The sequence below is a fragment of the Teleopsis dalmanni genome, chromosome 2 (assembly GCF_002237135.1).
Source record: "Teleopsis dalmanni isolate 2A chromosome 2, ASM223713v2, whole genome shotgun sequence".
NCBI lineage: Eukaryota > Metazoa > Arthropoda > Insecta > Diptera > Diopsidae > Teleopsis > Teleopsis dalmanni.
In genome coordinates this window covers 623,516-642,522 of record NC_051847.1, presented here as the reverse complement: position 1 = coordinate 642,522, position 19,007 = coordinate 623,516, and the positions used below count along the sequence as shown (strand labels likewise).

At 29.9% G+C, this 19,007-nt stretch overlaps 1 protein-coding gene across 2 annotated transcripts; it reads right to left on the bottom strand.

Annotated features, from left to right (window-relative positions):
* Positions 1-743: 743 nt before the first annotated feature.
* On the bottom strand, positions 744-11,258 carry LOC119677786 (sodium-dependent neutral amino acid transporter B(0)AT3). Of its 2 annotated transcripts, XR_005252295.1 has the most exons (10): positions 10,918-11,258; positions 6,610-6,842; positions 5,961-6,535; positions 4,876-5,023; positions 4,453-4,814; positions 4,230-4,392; positions 3,962-4,168; positions 3,533-3,601; positions 2,544-3,425; positions 914-997 (listed from the first exon to the last, which is right to left on the bottom strand). XR_005252295.1 is itself a non-coding variant. In XM_038089302.1 (8 exons), exons 1-8 carry the CDS (start codon positions 11,183-11,185, stop codon positions 806-808), a joined length of 2,148 nt encoding a protein of 715 aa, XP_037945230.1. In that variant the 5' UTR covers positions 11,186-11,258; the 3' UTR covers positions 744-805. The 2 variants fall into 2 exon arrangements, 1 of the variants encoding a protein (XP_037945230.1); XM_038089302.1 differs by lacking the exons at positions 2,544-3,425; positions 3,533-3,601 and having other exon boundaries at positions 744-997.
* Positions 11,259-19,007: the final 7,749 nt, after the last annotated feature.

Here is a 19,007-nt window from a genome sequence, read left to right as displayed (position 1 = left end):
TAAAGTCATTTTAAACTATATTTGAAATTATTTAATGTGATTTTTAAAGTACGTTGGGGTTAATTGATAGTTAGTTTTTTTTCTCTTATATGAAATTCATTAGCAATAGAAGCAAAAACATATAAACGTCTACTTAATTAAAATATATTTTAAAAACACTCTTCAACTAAATCTACGAGTACGATTAAATTGTAGGAATATGTTTGAAAATTAAGTGATTAATACAGAGTTGAACTCTTGACAAATGCGGTATATTAAATTATAAAGCAAATGTATATAATATATAACTGAGTTATTTTTAACAGTTTCTACATAAAAGTAAATAGTAATATTTTAATATTTTAAAACAATTAATTTATTTCATTAAAAGGGACTACATATGCGCGTAACTATTCAACATAGTGACTTCAAAACCTTGGATGATCGTGGGAGTGCGCCATTCACCACCCGCCCGACTTTTATATTGTTTAGTTTAATTTTGTTTTATTTTATAATCATAAGTATTTGTATTTAATATATTCTTTTTCAACGCTTTTTCTTTTATATAATATCATTTATAGCAATAAACCTAAAACCATTTAAAATTCCTTAGAGGAGTCTCTGGTCTCACTTATCTCATACATATGAATTCTTATAATGAAAATTTTAAAATAATTTCGTAAATATGTTTCACTTTTGTTCATTTTACACTTAAACTTATTTATATCTAATAATTTGATTATTAATGTTTACATAATTTAGATTAAAATTCGTACTCTTAACAAGCATTTTACAATTTCTTTTGCTGTTTTCATAATAATTTTACCTACAACTCGAAAACTTCCATTCTAAATGATTTCTTATTAGTTGGCACACTTAGATGATTTCCAGTAAAACGGTTGCGACCCGGACTACGCATCGTTACAGGCTTGTCATCCTCATCATCATCCTCGTCCGAATAGTCGCTATTGGTTTTGACATGTCCACCCAATGCTGGGCCACTGAAGTCATCATCATACTGCAATATTTTTATAACAGTAAATAAGCATATAATTGAAGTTTGTTCAATATAGAATGGATGCATGCAGTAACATAATCGATCTATGTTTATAAATCATATATAAATCGTAAAAACATTAAATACACTTATTAATGACAAAACAAAACTAAACAATTACACTTTTTATATTATGATTCAATAATTTATTTGCTTGAATTGTGGAAAAATTTATAACATAGGTATATGCTTGTTTTGAATCAATTTCTCTCTCTTACAGTGCGGATTTGGCATGAAACATGCCGTCGCTACATGGATTTTATGAAAAATATTTTTGTAGCGTGTTAAAGCGTATCTTTTATATAGTTTAATATAATATTATGGAAAAAGGGTAATGAGACTCTCTCTTACAGTGCGGATTTGGCATGAAACATGCCGTCGCTACATGGATTTTATGAAAAATATTTTTGTAGCGTGTTAAAGCGTATCTTTTATATAGTTTAATATAATATTATGGAAAAAGGGTAATGAGACTCTATTTAATATTAGTTTAATTCAAATATACGTTTTTCAAAACATAACCGTTATATAAATAAATTTTTTTCGGTTTATTTATTTTGCCTTTACTGTAATAAAAGCAGCCAAAAAGTACAGTTTAAATATCATTAGAAGGTGTTCTAACATGTAAAATAAAAACATTAGGTGAGATTAAGTTATAATGACCGTCTAATGACCGTTACAATGGCTCGTTCTGATTACAGAGATATAAATTTCCATAAATCTTTACTTCTGTATCAGACCTGAAGCCGTCAAATCAATTCATACACATGGTTCCATTTCGGAGCCCTGCCTACACATCTAGTGCCACCACGGAAAGTGAAAACATTGAGATTTAAATATTAATTTCATTTGATTAATATATGTTCATTAATGTTTTTTAAAGTATCCTCAGTTTAAATAAAGGAAGATATTTTTCTTACACAAATTTAAAAAATTTGTAAACACTTTTAATCCCTATACTAATATATTAGACTTTTAATTTGTTTCCGTTTTCGTATTAGATATTAATAGTAGCAGAGAATTAAATGTAATTAATTATAATTCAAACTGGTAAGCTTATTTGATTAAAAAAACATTATTTGGCATAAGCTAAATCATTTTTCAAATTTCTCATATGTGAATTAGGATTAATACCATATATTCAGAAGACGAACGATACGAATACTCCTAAGGAAACCACATTATAATACATATTTGAATCGCATAAACTAGTTATAATTTTTTAATAATTATATTATCTATAATTACAGTGCCTTGAATTATATTAATTTTTAGTTATAATGCTAAGCAATAGCATTGTTAGTATGTGTGGCACTATTTGGTGCAAATGCATAATTTACAGTTTGAGGTGCACAGTAGTGTACAACTAGGCAGCACAGTAGCGCAGACATTGAATGATATTTAAAAACCAAAAAAAAAATTATTATACAAAGCAAAAAGTATATAACTTCAAATATACATATCAATGGATATATAACGATTTAAAAATAAATATCGAAAATTTTACCTTTTAGCAGTACGCCTTTCGTGCTTTGCTTTTAACCAAAACTGTTTGATGTTAATATAAATTTTAATAAAAGCCAGCAAAACTAATTCCACACCACACGATAAATTATTGTACATTCAAATCATTTTTGAGTTATAAGAACTAATTATTAATACATGGGTAATATAACTGCTAACCGGAGCTACATCAAGTAGAATAAATCCAATCCAATCAAAACTTACTTAGCTTATAATTATCGAAACTTGAGCTATCCTTCTGGGCTTTAAACTTAGCTTAGTTCAATATTAATTTTTTTTTAATTTAATAATTATATAATTGCTTGTGTTAAATTTAATTGCAATTCAAGTTTTTGTTTTGTAAACGATTTGCTTAATTTAGCTATCAGTATGCGAGATTGTTGCCGTTTAAATTAGACTTAAGATTAGAGAAACGACGTTGTACTTATATCCTTATTTGTATATCTATAATTGTTAAAAGTTTCTGTTGCATATAAAGTGTAAAGTAACGTTAAGTACTAGTTTATCCTTTTCTCATAGAAGGCGCGAATAAGATTGCTTTTAAAATCTTTTCGAAAATGTGTTTAGTGGTTTTTTCATTGGATGCACTCGTTTTTATGGACAATGTCAGATGAACGATTTCAATGGAGTCGATTAAGTTAATGACGTTTATAATATTAATATCGATGCGTATTCCTTGTAACTAATCGCTAAAGCTAATCTTTATATTTTTACCTTTTAAAGGCTTGAGTTATGTTTTTGATTTGTGTTTTCCAGAATATTTTTTTGACTTTTCTTATTGAATTTTAAAGCCTTTTCTGAGTTGAGAATCCATATATTATTATCCTTTGTGATTTGAGTTGTATACGTTTAAAATAAATTAGTTCTAAGCAAATTTTTGTATAGGAAGCAAAAAAGAAAATTAATTAGTTGATCATAATGCCTTAATGATTCGCTAAGAAAAGAAGGACTTTGCTTTAATTACAAACTTACTTCGAAATCTCCAATAGTAAAGCGTGTCGCCGCTAATGAATCTTGAGGTGGCATGTCCGGACTCATGACCTGATTGGTTATTATTTAAATGAACGTACGGAAGCATTAAAGTAAAAGTGTTATTATGTAAATGATTTGGTGGCTTAGCACACAATATACATTTCAAAATATTTAAATATATATAATGATATCAAATTATTAGTTTATATAAATTTCAACAAATATGTAGAAAGTTGAGAAGTATTTTACACAATGTACCGTAAATGACTTTTTTTTGGCTTTTCACTCTAAAATACTACAGTTTTTTTTTTTTTTGTTAATATCACATACATCACATAAGCTTAATAAATAGTAGTAATCAAAGTCACAATATGAGCTCTGACATACTCCTAAGAGTGTGCTACTACCTGTTTCTTTAACTGTACTCACATCATCATCGTCATTGTTGATCATTTCCTTCGTCGATGCTGTTGTTTCGTTTCTCCGTATTGAGCCCTGGTGTATATCCAAATCAACCTTCAGGCATTGGAAACTGCGCATAAGGAACACAATTGGCATCGGTAATATACCCGCTAATATCATGGCCAAGGCAATGCCCATAATCCAAGTTGGATAGCTTGTTTGTACCACTTGACCCTAAAAATAGAAAAAGTACTCTATTACGTTTGAAACAGTAGTTGGTTACTTAATAATTTACCAATTCGGCATTCCAAGCACTGTAAGTTGGATTCTTAATTATCATAAACACTACAGATGAAGCCAATATAGCAACCATTATAACAGGCCCAATATAACGCCAAGTAAGCTGCCAATATATGCCCGGTCGATAGCCAGTCATTTGGTAAATATCCTCCGTAAACCTATTAAATACAGTTTTGTATTGATATACTTTACTTTGATTACTTTAATATTAATGTTACCTCTCATGTCCATATATGTAAACAACGGCTATCATCTCCATTAAAGCCACCACTACCAAGCCAATGGTACCAGCAAAAGAGTCAAACATTTTCAACCAGTATTCGCCTGCACCTGTACAGAAGATTAAACCGACAATAAAGCAGAACAGACATACCACACCAGTCACATGTTGTTTCTTAACCCGCTTTATAATGTCTATGTCGAACAGTGTGCACAACATGCCCTCCAGGATGCCAATTTGCGAACCCAATCCTAGCGATAGCAGCATAGTAAAGAAAAGCACCGCCCAGAACGGTGCTCCCGGCAGTTCGACAATGGCCTGGGTGAAAACAATAAAGGCAAGACCAGTACCTTCAGCAGCCTAAAGATTTAAATAACGTTATATACATTTGATATTATCTGATAGACTATCCGCAACGTACGTTATCTAATTGCTGCGAAAGACTGCACTCCTCCAATTCCAAAGTCTTCGTTTCATTACCGTTAAGTGTTTTCATCACATTCTCATACTCCGACATTGTAGCGTTGGTGAATGGTAAAAGCTTATGTTTTACCAAAATTTCCTTATTGCTATGGTAAGGATAATATTACTCATAAAAAACTAAATTAAATCGATAATGTATTAAGACTTATGAAAATTTAACAGGATAGAAGTCACGTAGAGATCTTATATTCTACCTATTATTGATTGCTTCGATATTTAGAAAAGAGCTATTTTTAATAACTTAATGAATGAAGCCATATTTTTGTGGATTACTTTACTCATAGATATGTTATTAAGACAACTTTAACAAGCGACGAATTTATCCTCATCTAAAAGGGTGAATATAATATATTTAATTAGAGTTAATCACAAATTTTTTAAAATGATTACTGCACTCCATTTCACTAGAAACCCAAAATAATAGGATTTTTTATTCAATAGGTTTTGAATTAAAACTAAAATTGCCAAAAGGCTGCGAAATGTTGAGATCTATTTGTATTTGAGTTCATAACCTTCTAGCAGGGCTAACGTTTTCATTGAACGCACCAGTTCATTTCCAATCCTAAATTATTTTGCTATTGATTTTGGTATTTATTTTCCGTTTCTAACTTTTAGTTGTTTTTCTAAGCCCCCTTCGTTGCAGTAAATAGATTTTCGTTAAACATTGAAGAATAAGACCTTTGCAAATTCTACAAATAGAGAATTCACTAAATTACGGCAATTAATTGCCAATCAAAATGCATTTATTGTGCAATGGCCGAAGTGCTTGTAGAGACGCAGAGAGGCTTATTCTACATTTTACACATCAGTGTCTCATACGCAAAGCAATGGGAGCTGCATTGACGTATGGCGCCACCGGTTTACATGTGCATGTGAAGGACATCAATCAATTAATTTGCATAAACTTGAAAATGCTTCGTGATGATTTCTTATCAATTTAACAATTCAACAATTAATCAATGCATTTGCTGTTCTTATTGTTGTGGAAAAGCGCCCACGTGGTTATACTTTAATTTAACTTACAGGTCTATGCAGCGATCCACATTTACAGTGGCCTTAAATCCGAGAATAGCGAAGATAACAACACTCGCATAGATCGCCGTCACAGCATTGCAAACTGAGACCAGCAAAACATCGCGGACGCAATTGTTTTTAGGAGTGTTGTAGCTTCCGAACGCAATAAGTGAACCAAACGCTAGTCCGAAGGAATAGAAGACTTGTGTAGCCGCGTCAAGCCACACCGTTGGATCTGCTAACTTTTCTACTTTAGGTGTGTACATGTGCATTAAACCGGCACTAGCTCCACGCAGAGTTATACCGCGTATGAAGAAAATTGTCAGCACAATATATGGAAAAAGTGAAGTAAAGTAAACCACTTTGCCGGAACTTTGTATACCCTTCATAACAATAAAGAAGACCACGGTCCATGAGAGCAGCAAACATAACACTATCCACCATTTTAGACCGCCTGACTCATCCATAGAAGGAGCTGCGTCTAGAGTAGTGCGATACCAAAAATAAGCTGTTTCTGATGAACGCGCACATTCTTCTACCACCGCGCTGCCATTTGTAGGACACGAAGCCCATGGTAAGGGATACTAAGCACCATATAACGAAACAAATATCTTATTGTTAATTACCTTAAATATTTAACTTTATTATAGCTACTTACCCGAAAACTGTTAAATAAATAGTAAAAGACCCACGTTATGATGACGTTGTAGTAGAGTGCAACGAATAATGTTACTATGCAGGATGATATGCCAATTCCACCCAACCAGGGATGTATGGTATTCCAAACACCAAGCGCACCCAAACGCATGCGCTGACCCATGCCCAGCTCAATGAGGAAGAGCGGAATACCTTCCAGCACTAACATAACCATGAATGGTATCAGGAAGGCACCTATAAATACAAAATACGAACATAAAAAACTATTATTAAATTTAAAGGCACAAGCAGCGATTATTGCTAAAACTTAACTTAGTGCAAAACCCACTAAAGAATCTGACATTAAATCAATTTTATTTTCGTTTCGTTTAACAAAGTCTTTATTGGATTACGACTTGGCATTTGCATGTTTGATTATTTTTTGAGTTTTGGTTTCCCTTTTCTTTAAAAAATTCATAACCATTAAAGATAAGTTTATATGTTGAAGAAATTTTAATAAAATGTAGATTCAAAAATACTAAAAGAGAGAGGCGTTAATCACCTGTCCTGGAAACAGTAGCTAAGAATATAATTACTTTAAAGAACAAAACCAATATTCAGCAAATAAAAACAGCGAATATTTAGGTGCACTCCAGATTTTCATATATCTAAAGAAAGAAAGTCCCTTTGATTTTTCTATAATAATTTTACTATAATTATTTCCTAATCTAAATTAATTGATAACGTTTTTAGTAGTGACGAAATAATACTAAGGACATCTGAAATAACATCTGAACACCTATATAATTACAATCCACTAACTATAAATAGGATTTTTGGTAGTAAACTATGAAAGCTTCGTATAAGGCAATGAAAAAAAATAACTTTATAAGATATAGTTTAGTTTCTTAAAACGTACTTCGGGGGCTGAAATCCTTATTATATATTTACATATTTTCTATTTTTTCACATTTCTAAGAGTAGATGCATAGCGAGGATAAGCACGTAGTAATTTTAAACATGAAGGGGGAAGTTTCCAGATTATTTAAACATAAAGCAGTATCTAATATAGTGATTAAATTCTTTGCAAGAAATATTGATTTCAAAGATTGAAGAATGTATATCAAAGATATTTTTGCAATTACTACCTACAAACAAATGGTTTTATCGAGAGTAGTAATTAACATGACATGTATGAAACATACCACTTAAATAAAATGTCTGCCTCAATATGTGCAACGACATTCAATTTAATTTTCAATTCATCCTAATCAGTAAATTCCGATTCAAACTAGAATATGTTGGTCCGTCCGTCTGTGACAACCTCAACCAATATAATTAAGTACATTGAATGAAATACGAATACGAAATCTGTCACCAAATAGAATCACATACAATTAGTGCATATGAACTTAAAAGAATTCACTCCCATAGCAGCCATTGCGCGCGGCATCTTTTCGACATAATTATTGGGCAAATGTTCTAAACCAAGGACTCACCAAAGTAACTATTTGTGCAGTTGGAATTTGCACAAATTTTGAGTCATACACCACAATAATAATTATTAAATAAACAACGGGTGGTGAAGTGAATAGGTAAATCCAACTTAGTCAAAGAATTCACCTCCATGAGCCCACACCTCTGCAGTTACATGCGAACACAAAAGCCACTTTCGTGCATTTCTGTTCACTCTACCCAATAGCACTAATTTTGTCCTAACAGCTAACCACCTAATCTATTGTACAATATTACCGTTCTTCGGTAGGGTGACATATAGTGAGTGACTGACGATTGACGTGAATTCCAGAGTAAAAATAAAACTGCTTAGAGTTGCTTTATTGCATTCGCATTGTCATATAATTTCTGTAGCAAAAGCGCCGAGTTTGCAAACCGAGTACAGAAACAATAGTACATGTGACGTACCCGTGCGTTCTATGGGACAAGGCAGATTTGTTATATGAACATCGCCAGTCATGTTTCTGTGCATTCGCCAATGGAAATAAACAATAAGTAAACGCCAACAAGTTCAAGGTGCGGGCTGAGGACTCGAATTACGCAGAAAAATAAAAGCTAATCAAATCAAACAACAATAAACAAGAAGCGCCGCAAATCAAAATCGATGAGATATTTACTGTATTTAAACCAATTTTTGCAATCTGAATTCGTTCTGAAGTTTCTTTAATATTCAAAATTATTTTTCTTTGATTAAGGTTGCATTAAATTTTACGAGGAATGCAAATATTTCAAGAGTTATTGACTTTTCGAGGTAAAAAGGTAAAAGTTTAAATTTCAAAATGTGTCAGTGCATTTTTCAGAATTTTGGTGGCTACATACGAGTGCAATTAGTTATATGATATATAACTATGATATATATATACTTCAATAGATATATACGAGTGTAATATGAAAATAAAATTCGTTATAGTCACTGCAAACAAATATATAAAAAATGAAATAAAATGAGCGTGAAGGTAAAGATAGTACGGGTATCTATGGCACCTTTAGTCTTAGTCATTTAATTATACTTTTACACTTGCTGTTGAAGAAATCACATTTTATTAATATTATGAGTTTGATGTTAAGACGTTTGCATATTTTTACTGTCCTAACTTCCAAAGGTTTGTGTAATAAATAAATTGATGCCACATTCAGAATAACATGTAAATATTTCGGAAGTGGTCTTTCGATTCCATGGGAAAAAAAGTAACTCTAAAAGACGGATACTCAATTTTAAAATATAAGGTAAAAGCTTTAATAAATAAGGTAAGAGTTTCATAAATAGAAAAAACCGATGAACAAGATAGCATGCCTGGAGAATAACATGCTAGCGATTGTACAATGATGTTTTGTCAAAAGTTGTGGGTTTCGTATCTGCTCGTTTCATATCCAAAACATATATAAAAATTGTTTCGCATCAACCGGATGATACATCTTCATCACCCACTCTATCAAAAGTTCTTGTATTAGCTAGCACAACCTGTATCTTTTTTCACAACCTTTATCTGCGTTATATTCATTGTGTTATCGACCTTCTTAAGGACTTTTATACATCATAAGCTTCTGTTTGAGATATAGTTCTGTTGCTAAATCCATTCAATGATTTGAATATTTTACTCCTTTCAATTCTGTCTTGAACACAATATATCACACAAAATTTTCTGATCTAACATTAACCACATAAAAAATCGCTCATTCAGTCACGGCTATCTGACAGCACGCTATCTGGCAATGCAACCACTACCCAAAAAATTTACTTGATAAACAAGATACAATGTACGCGAACTCAAAACTCTAGTTACTTTGGGAATTCACACTATATACCATACTTCTCTCCGGAGCTAAAAAAAACAATTAAGTGACATGGGAGTGTATCTGAATTTTCAAAAGCATCATTTAAGATAAAATTTATTTGTATATTTACTATTATTATTACTGTTGGCTAAATCTCTATATGTGTCTCTTTAAAAGCTGTATATAAATTTCTACAGAAATTCAATTAGGTAAATATGAAAGTATGAAAAGACGCGACACCAATAAAATAGGTATGAAAAGAAAACTTTATGCTATTCAGTCTGCACTTTCTGTCAATTAATGTCACACATATGTAATGTCTCTGATATATTAAAATGATGTGTGATGTTGATCGTGACATTTAGTGCACGCAGGACAATTAAAGGATTCCAAGCCTGTGGTGATGCTTGTGGTGAAATTAGTACAAGTGCAGTAGAATTCTGGGCAATTACCGGTTGAATAACATGCTAATACCTAATATCAAAATATTTCAAATATTTATTAAGTCGGCTTTAAATTAATTAGAAAGCATACCTACATGCTTGTTTCGTATGATATGAATATGATAGTCACACATCTCTATATGCAATTAATTCCATATAATTTCGCACAATTCCTTAATATATCTATTAAACTCTCCTCAACTGTTTGTTGCAGCTAATATCTTTATTGTCTTTCTACTGAAGTAAGGGATGCCGGAGTATTTCAATTAATGTGATTAAACAATTCTGCCTGGATAGCTAATTTCACTTTTTAAACATTAAGTAATGGATTGAGATATGAATTTGTTATTTTAAATTTTACTACTTTTCTTTTGAGTGATTTATTTATATGATTTATGACATTGAAATTTTTATTTAATATTGATACATATGTGTCATTTCTACAAAATATAGATAAAGGAAACTCAACATCAGATTTAAATTATATATGGTTTTAGTTTCTGAAATGTGATAGCAAGTTACATCATTTCTCGGTTTTCATTAACATTATATTTACTGATGCAAACACAAGAAATTCTGATTAAATGAATACTTACCGCCCCCGTTCTGTTGACATAAGTAGGGAAAACGCCAAATGTTTCCCAACCCCACTGAGTAGCCAATAATACTGAGGAAAAATTGCATCTTGCCAGACCATGCTGCTCGCTCTGGTTCGCCGGGTATGTCGACTGAACTGACAGAATTGCGTTGAGGTGCAGTGAGCACAATTGTAACTCCATGGGTGCCATCGCCGCGGGCGCGTGTATTCAGTGGCGCCATTTCATGGCCATTTCGAGGTGCATCAATTATTTTAGTAGCAGCCATCAACAAATAAAAAATTTACGACAATTTTTTCTCGTTTTTCAACCTTAATTGTATATATTTTATGTTTGAATTTAAAAACTCTTTAGCATTTAAATCACAAATATTTAATAAACACTTATATTTCTATTCAATTATTTTATAAAAGTTCGTTCTTTAAGTAATCTTTTACACTTTCGTCGCTCAAGTGTTTTGATTTTAAATAAAAATGTCTAAAGTATGCAATTCAAATTGATGGATCTACAACTTTAAGATGAGTATATAAAATACATTTTTTAAAAAATGCAAGATCTATTTCAATTTCATACTAATTTATATTCAAGCACAAAACAAAATGTTACTTTGCGTTTGGATTAAAATTTTATAATGTGTTTTAATTAGAAACAAATATACAAGTCGCAAATCCTTGTGAAGTCCATTAGTCAAATGACAACAACATGGTACAATATTCAGCACATTCGATAAATGAACCAGTTCCTCCACAAAAGACTCTTTCTTTCATTACACATAACCATTTTGTATGTTTGATCAATATTTACTATGCATGTGTATATAAACAGGTATTTTGCTCCATTATCCTTTTCCGTTTGCGACAAGGACATTGCCTGGGTTGTTCTTAATTAATGAACTTTATTATGGCTTATACTTCAACTAATTGCCTCTCATTGAGTAACAGAATTTTGGTCTAAAAATTATGCATACACGTAGAAAATAATTTGGCATTATTAAAACACGATGTGGGCGAAAGTTTAATTTGTAGAGATGAAGGTAAATTTTAATAAACATGATACATAAAATATATAAACCCATAGGCCGGTCAGCTTCGGGCCTTTGTTGCCATTGCTCTGTATTGCTTAATAATTATTATAATAAATAAAAGCATAAAAACTAAACCAGTTAGAATCAAATAGTGTGAGGGAATATATGACATTTGTATAATACAATTATACAACGTTTAATTTCTATAAAGTCATTCATTTTTTACAATGAGTAACCTTACTTAGTATCCAAATCTTTAACCTTTGTTTCAAAATTACATGTATTTTTTAAACCTGGCTATTATAATAGTTTGTTTAACATTTCACAAAGCTTTTGTAAAATATTTGATTAGATGTGAAAAGACTTCAAGCCAAGGATTATTTGAATGCGAATCATGAAGATTTCGTATGAATGACACATTAAGGCCTTTTCGCATTAATTGTTCGAATGCGTGTCAAAATAAAAAGACACGAAATAAAATGAAAAGTACTAAAAATAAAAGTACATATGTAGATTGTAAAGTATATAGGTAAGTAGATGTTAACATTGAGCAAGGAGGCTCGTCCAATTGACGTAGTTCACATAGGTAAGTGGATAAAATAAAATGAGAATGTAAGGCACTCACTAAACGCCGCACAGCATGTGAGTTTATAAGCAGAACACTTGAAATGGGAATGAAACATAATGAAAATGAAACGGAAACAAAAACGAAAAGAGCAGAAAAAATGTTGAGGTGTATATGATACAAAAGAATATAAACTAAGAAGCATTTATAGGATACGTCGTCGTACATATTCAATAACAAAAAACTTTTTTTCAATTATAGAAATAGAATGAAGGCTGCTTTTAACTAAAAGGCTTTCATTTCTAACCAATCACTGCGAGAAATCTGTTAACTAACAGAGTGTTGCCATATTCTGTTTTTAAAGTCACATCTTAGAATCGTTCACCGCTTTGTAACAGTTACTTCTCAAAGAATTGTGTCAGGTCAAATATTTTCTTAATCTCATTCCTTTAACTGTTAAATAGGTAAGTTTGCATCCATTTGTTAGCTGTTTTGATGATTCTAGTGTTTATTGTAGGAATTATTAAAATTTTAAAGCGAAAATATTAAAACTACAATTACGAACGCACTTACAGAAAACAAACCAAAGCCAAAGTGTAAAAAAGAGGTGTTTATGTTTACACGATTTATCTAAACACATACTCGAATATATGTTTACTTTTACAATTTCACAACAAATTCGAAAGTCCTTCAATTCACGTGGTTGCTGCGGCGTATACGTAACAGGAATGACGTCTTATTTTGTTGGAAGTGTATGTGTTCAACAAAATATAGCAACTAGAATCTGAGTGTTCATTTCGCTACTTTCTTCGCCATTCAACTGCACATCTAAAAATGTTAATAGACATGCATTATTTATCTGCGTATCGTGAAAATATTGCTGTTTGCTTTCTATTTTTAAATTATTTTTTCCAATTTAGAAAGATTTGCGCGGTAGACTTGTTCGCTGCAGTTTTTGCAGTTGCTCGGAAAATAATGGGAATTTCTAAAATTTATTAATTTGCGTTGAAATGTTCAATTATTTCTTATAGACACATAAGCAATTAAATTCACATATCGCCTAACTCTTGCAGAGTTACTCTACATTTGATGGCATATGAAAGCAGCGTCTACCGCTTCGTTCCACCCTCCAGGTACAGAATAGATAAAAAGTTCAGATTGTAGTATGTTTTTACAAAACACAAATATTGTTTTTGTAGTTGGTGCCTTGGTCGTGTATATTCTCTTATTTATTTTGATTACACAACGAACTTTAAGTTACGTAAACGCAAGGACTGACGTTACGGCAGCATTGCGAGTGTCTAAAGCGCTCCAAACCAAGTTTTTGCGTATCAAAATTTTATTCTTTCGCTTCGCTTGTGATGAAAAAATATGGTACATTTAGGATGAAGCACAGAATTCAAAGACTATGCAAAACTAAGAAGGTTTAGGTTGAAGCCTTTTGTTTAGTTTTTTGCGAATTACGTCAAAGTACAAAAAAAATTTTATGGAAAAATTTTAAAAATAAATTTAAGGATATCAAGGTCAAAGCTAATCCAAATTAGCAAAACAGTGTCGTCGTTTATAAATTCTTTCTTATTTAAGAGGAAAATATAAGGAGAATAATATTTAAATTTTAATATATGATATAAGAAATCTACACTGTTGTGTTTTGTTGTGCAGTTTTATAGCCATATGACTACAAAAACTTATAAATAATTGTATAATTATAATCAAAATTGTATAATTATAATTATCAAAATTAAAATTTTTAAAAAAATAAATCTAAAAACAAGATAAATTTTTGAAACAACTAAAATAACCTATTGCTTGTAGAATTGTTATAAAAAGAAAATATTCATCTATAATAAATACAATAATAGTACCAGAGACTCTTATTAAAGAGAGTCGTATTGCTTTTTAAGTAGTAGCAAAAATACCACGTTGTTTTACTATGTCGAGAATATTTATTTATGTCGAGAATATATTAGATGATATTCCAGGATATATTTTAGCTTAAGTAAAAATCCCTCTTATACGTGTATCAATTAAATGTACTTCGCATTTAAGCTTTTGAAATATTTGATAATTAAAGTCACTTATAATTATTTTCTTATAAGTGATTATATTGCTTTGTATTATCTGTTGATTAATAGTTCATAATGCTTATATTAACTGAGTTATATTATAATATATTATGTCTATGTCAAGTATGTCAAGTATTTAGTTTCTAAGTTCGGCTATTTGCTAATAGTTTTATTTAAAACTTGTAGATTTCACCAATTACGGGAAATGCTAATCGTTTGCCATAAAACATTCGAACGCATTTGTGATTAATTGTATCTTTTAGTAGCATTTTAAGATTTTAAATTTATTTGAAATAAGAATCTAAGGGCGTTTTATTTAAAAACTACAAACTATGACTGCTACTTTAGCAGTATTCTATGAAAAAGTTTGCTTGTAAATGTAGGTCAGGACTGCGTAGTTGTTATTAGTTTCTCATTGATTTTATTTCAATTGTTATACTGTTTTATTTAAGCAAACAACTAAATATTATACGAAAGTTTCTGAAGATAATATTCAAATACAGTTCGAATGGAAAATGAGGGAAAATAAAGTATTAACTTTTATAAATATTGTTGATATTTTGAACATGAATTTTTGTACAACGTCAACCCAAATGAAAGCAATATTTTCCACAAAAAATTTCAAAGTTTCTTGAATGAACGTATTTAAATTTTGCTAGGTTGACAACCTAAAATACAAATAAAACCGTTTGAATAAGTGTTTTCTACGATAAAAACGTGCTCCACATTTTACGTATATGTATGTATGTATGTGTTAAATAATCTATAAGATAGTTCAGTTCAGTGAAAAAAGTTGACATAGCAATGCTCGTGTGTACTTAACTAAGGCTAAAATAATCATTGTCAATAACTAAAAGCTGGCAAAATACGACTGACATTGCGGCAGAAATTAATTTAGTAGATTTTTATAATCACGCTTCATCCCTCTTAGTGTCACTTGAAGGGATGAAACCACTGTTAAATATACAGTGAGGTATACTTGAAATAAATTCCATATCAATGAAAACTAAAATATGATGGCTATATACAAGAATTTATTAAAACCTTTATTAAACTCAATTTAGACTTCTGTGCAATTTTGTTTTTCATTTTTGAATTGTTACGTCGAAACGATTTTAAAGTCAGTTATGTTTTTTTAATACTTTTAACTTTTATTTCGAGGGTTATTTTTAGTATATTTCTATACGTATTTCGGCAAAGGCGAATTTTTTTTTGCAAAAGTAAAAAAACAAAACCGACTCGCAGGACATGGAAATGTTTCAAATATTCTTAAGATATATGAGTGAATTTCAATATGAAGTGCATTCATAGGCGTATATTTATCTTATTAGTTTTCCTATTGATAAAAACTTCTTGCAGCAAACACACAGGAAGACATTTTTTATGAACGTACCAACTCCGTACCAAGTACCCAACTAAATAATATGTTGTGTGCTGTTAAACAATGAAAATTAAGAGAATGAATTTTATGCTATAGCATTTGTGGAACAAGTATGTCACCGCCATTATATAAACACCGTAATATTAAAGAACTTTTATTCATAATTCAGGCACTCTGCTTCACTAGGATTAAAGAATGAAAAATATATTTACAAATATAAAATTATGTGAAAAAAGTCGAGGCACATTTCATTCTCTCTACTTTGAGCTATAGTGAGGGTGATATTGTCAAAGATTAAACTGACTGAATATTAAAATGATTTCGTTGTTTTGTAGATTTTTTGCTCCAATGAAATTTAAGCACACTTTTTTCCGTAGGCCCAAAAACAAAAGTAAATGTATGCAATGAGGTTTCGATAATCCTGACAACTGGTCTAAATTTCTTACAAAATGGATCGATAATTCAAGCTTTGATAACGACTAGGACGAAAATGATTTCATTTAAATTTGTGAAGTAATAAATAATTGCGGTTTCTTATATATTATTGCTTTTATTTTATGAAATGCGTGTAGCAATTTACAGTGCTAATATAATATTATAGTCTTTATCCATAGAAAACAAAAATTTCGCAAAGAGTATCTAAGGTTATATAAAAATAAGTACGCAAATGAAAATCATTCAAAATATATATAAATAATTAAAATCAATATAAATAGATAGATATTGGAATATGTAAACATATATGTACAAAAGAAAAACAAAATTAAATGAAGTGTTTGCAAAAGCTTCAAAAAAAGTTTTTTTGTATCTTTTTATTTTTCAATCATTCGATTCGATTCCTTGCACAAAAACTGTTTACTTTGGCGTGTTTTGAAATATTTATGTTTAACTTTGCTTTATCAATTTTTTTTTTTTTTGCGAGTTTCGATAATTCAAATTTTTAAGAAAATAATTCCACAGACTCACAGCAGCGAATAAAATTAAGTGTATCAGTTTTGATTATTTATGACGTTGTTTTTTATGTATCGTAGATATTTTTCCAATTCTATTTAATACCCTACATTTTTTTAAGGTAGCTAATGTGCTATCTCAAGGACAGTGGATGAATAGACTCCGAATTTAAACATTGGCCACCAATTAATTTAAAGAAATTATTAAAGTTTAATAAAATATATTTAATATATATAATATATTTTAATATATTATATACAATATATTTACTAATATATATAGTGTATTATATCAACGTGATTTCTCTTTATTGTATGCAATTGTCCTTATGAGTGCGCAACCTATTCCTTTTTTCAATAAAATATCACGAATTTATGCATTAGAGCTCATACGCTCTAGCGAGTTAATATTATTAATGTTAAATAATGCAATATATAGCTTACTTTAAGGAAAACGGTAAAAGATAGTGGGAAAATTCTTCGACTTAGAGTGATTAAATGAATGCATATTTCTTTCGTGAGTTTTATATATCGGTAACTAGTTATTTATTTTAGTATAACAGTATGAAATGGAAACTCTAAAATTATAAATTTTTGCTTCAGCGAGCGACGATAACAGTTGATCTTGTAAATATCCATTAATTTTTTATATCTGAATTATTTAATAGCATTCACAGAAGTCGGTGAGGCAAACTCTTATTATTTTCACATAAAAATAATTTTTCAATTTTTATGCTTTATTTACAAATCGAAATATATAAATTTCCTAAAGGCAAGAAACACACTATATTAACAAACAATATAAGAAATAATCGTAAACTTGAATATTGAGTAATTAACCCACTAATTTTTAGAGACGTTCGAATAAAGTATTTGCAAGACTTAAATTACAACAACAAATTCGATGAGGTAGAAAAGTTTTCTTCGTGTTTAATCTTTCAAGGTGTAAATCGGAGCACTACATTGTTTATAAAAATGACGTCATTAAATTATAAATTGACGTGTTTACAGAATTGATTGATAACTTGAACTTGAGCAAGATTTTCCACAAATTCATTCGTTTTATTCCTACAAAAATATGTTTTTTAAAATACAGAAATTACTATAAATAGGAATTTATCATTACCACATTTTAGGAAGAGACAAAATTGTGCAACGCGATCTATAAAATCTGTTATTTTATAATTACATTTAAAATTATTAAATGCTTTTGGTAAATTATGTTAATACGATCTAAATTTTCATCAAATTAGATTTAGATTTAGCATGAGATATTGATGTTGGAGATATTTCTATTACTTTGAAATATAAAGCAAACATATTGTATGATTTGCTTTTGAAATGGAGAATATGTAATAATTTAGACTAGATACTTTCTGCGTTATGGTGAGTGGAAAAACTCAGTTCACGAATATGGTAGAACTGTTGCTATTTACTTTTTTTGCTCAAAACATTAAAATCCTAAAAATTATAATATTAAGAAATAAACTTAAATAACAATAATAATATACCAAGTCAGAGATGTTCAAAATAAATGAATTAACATACTCACAAAATGATTACGAAATATGTAATTTTAAAACGCTCTTCGTAATAAGATCTTCGAAAACAATAACAAGATACAAATGTATCTTGCAAATAGAAGATGTTAATGTATTTCAACAATTCTTCACAAATCTTGAAGTTATAGTTTACTTAATCGTTTATCGTAAAATAATTCAAAATTGGGTGACTGATTTCCTTAACTGCAATAAATCAATTTATATTGAAATTACAAAATATTAGTTGAAAATGATTAAAAATGCCCCAGTCTGTATTTAATACTAATTGACCATATTTATCATCCACGGAAGCCTACAATAATCTAAGCTAAGTGATTTGAAAGAGAGTGAAAAGAACATATTTAGGCATTTATACAATTTTATAAAAGGTTTATAAATTACAAGAAAATTTTTAATCTCAAGCGTTGATATATAATAGGTTTTTTATATAATTTTTATCAATTTTCTTTTTTTCTGAATTGTGAAAAGAAATTTATTTCTATAGTAATGAACCTAGAATGGGTAACATTGTTTATGGATTTAAATTTTCCTTTCACTAAATT

What these genes read in the sequence shown, in the direction of transcription:
- LOC119677786 (XM_038089302.1), bottom strand. Translation starts at nt 11,185, where the DNA reads ATGGCTGCTACTAAAATAATTGATGCACCTCGAAATGGCCATGAAATG. An exon ending in ATGTCAACAGAACGGGGGCG is followed by an intron (nt 6,843 to 10,917) that starts GTAAGTATTCAT and finishes TTGTATTTATAG; the next exon opens with GTGCCTTCCTGATACCATTC. An exon ending in TACATATATGGACATGAGAG is followed by an intron (nt 4,393 to 4,452) that starts GTAACATTAATA and finishes TGTATTTAATAG; the next exon opens with GTTTACGGAGGATATTTACC.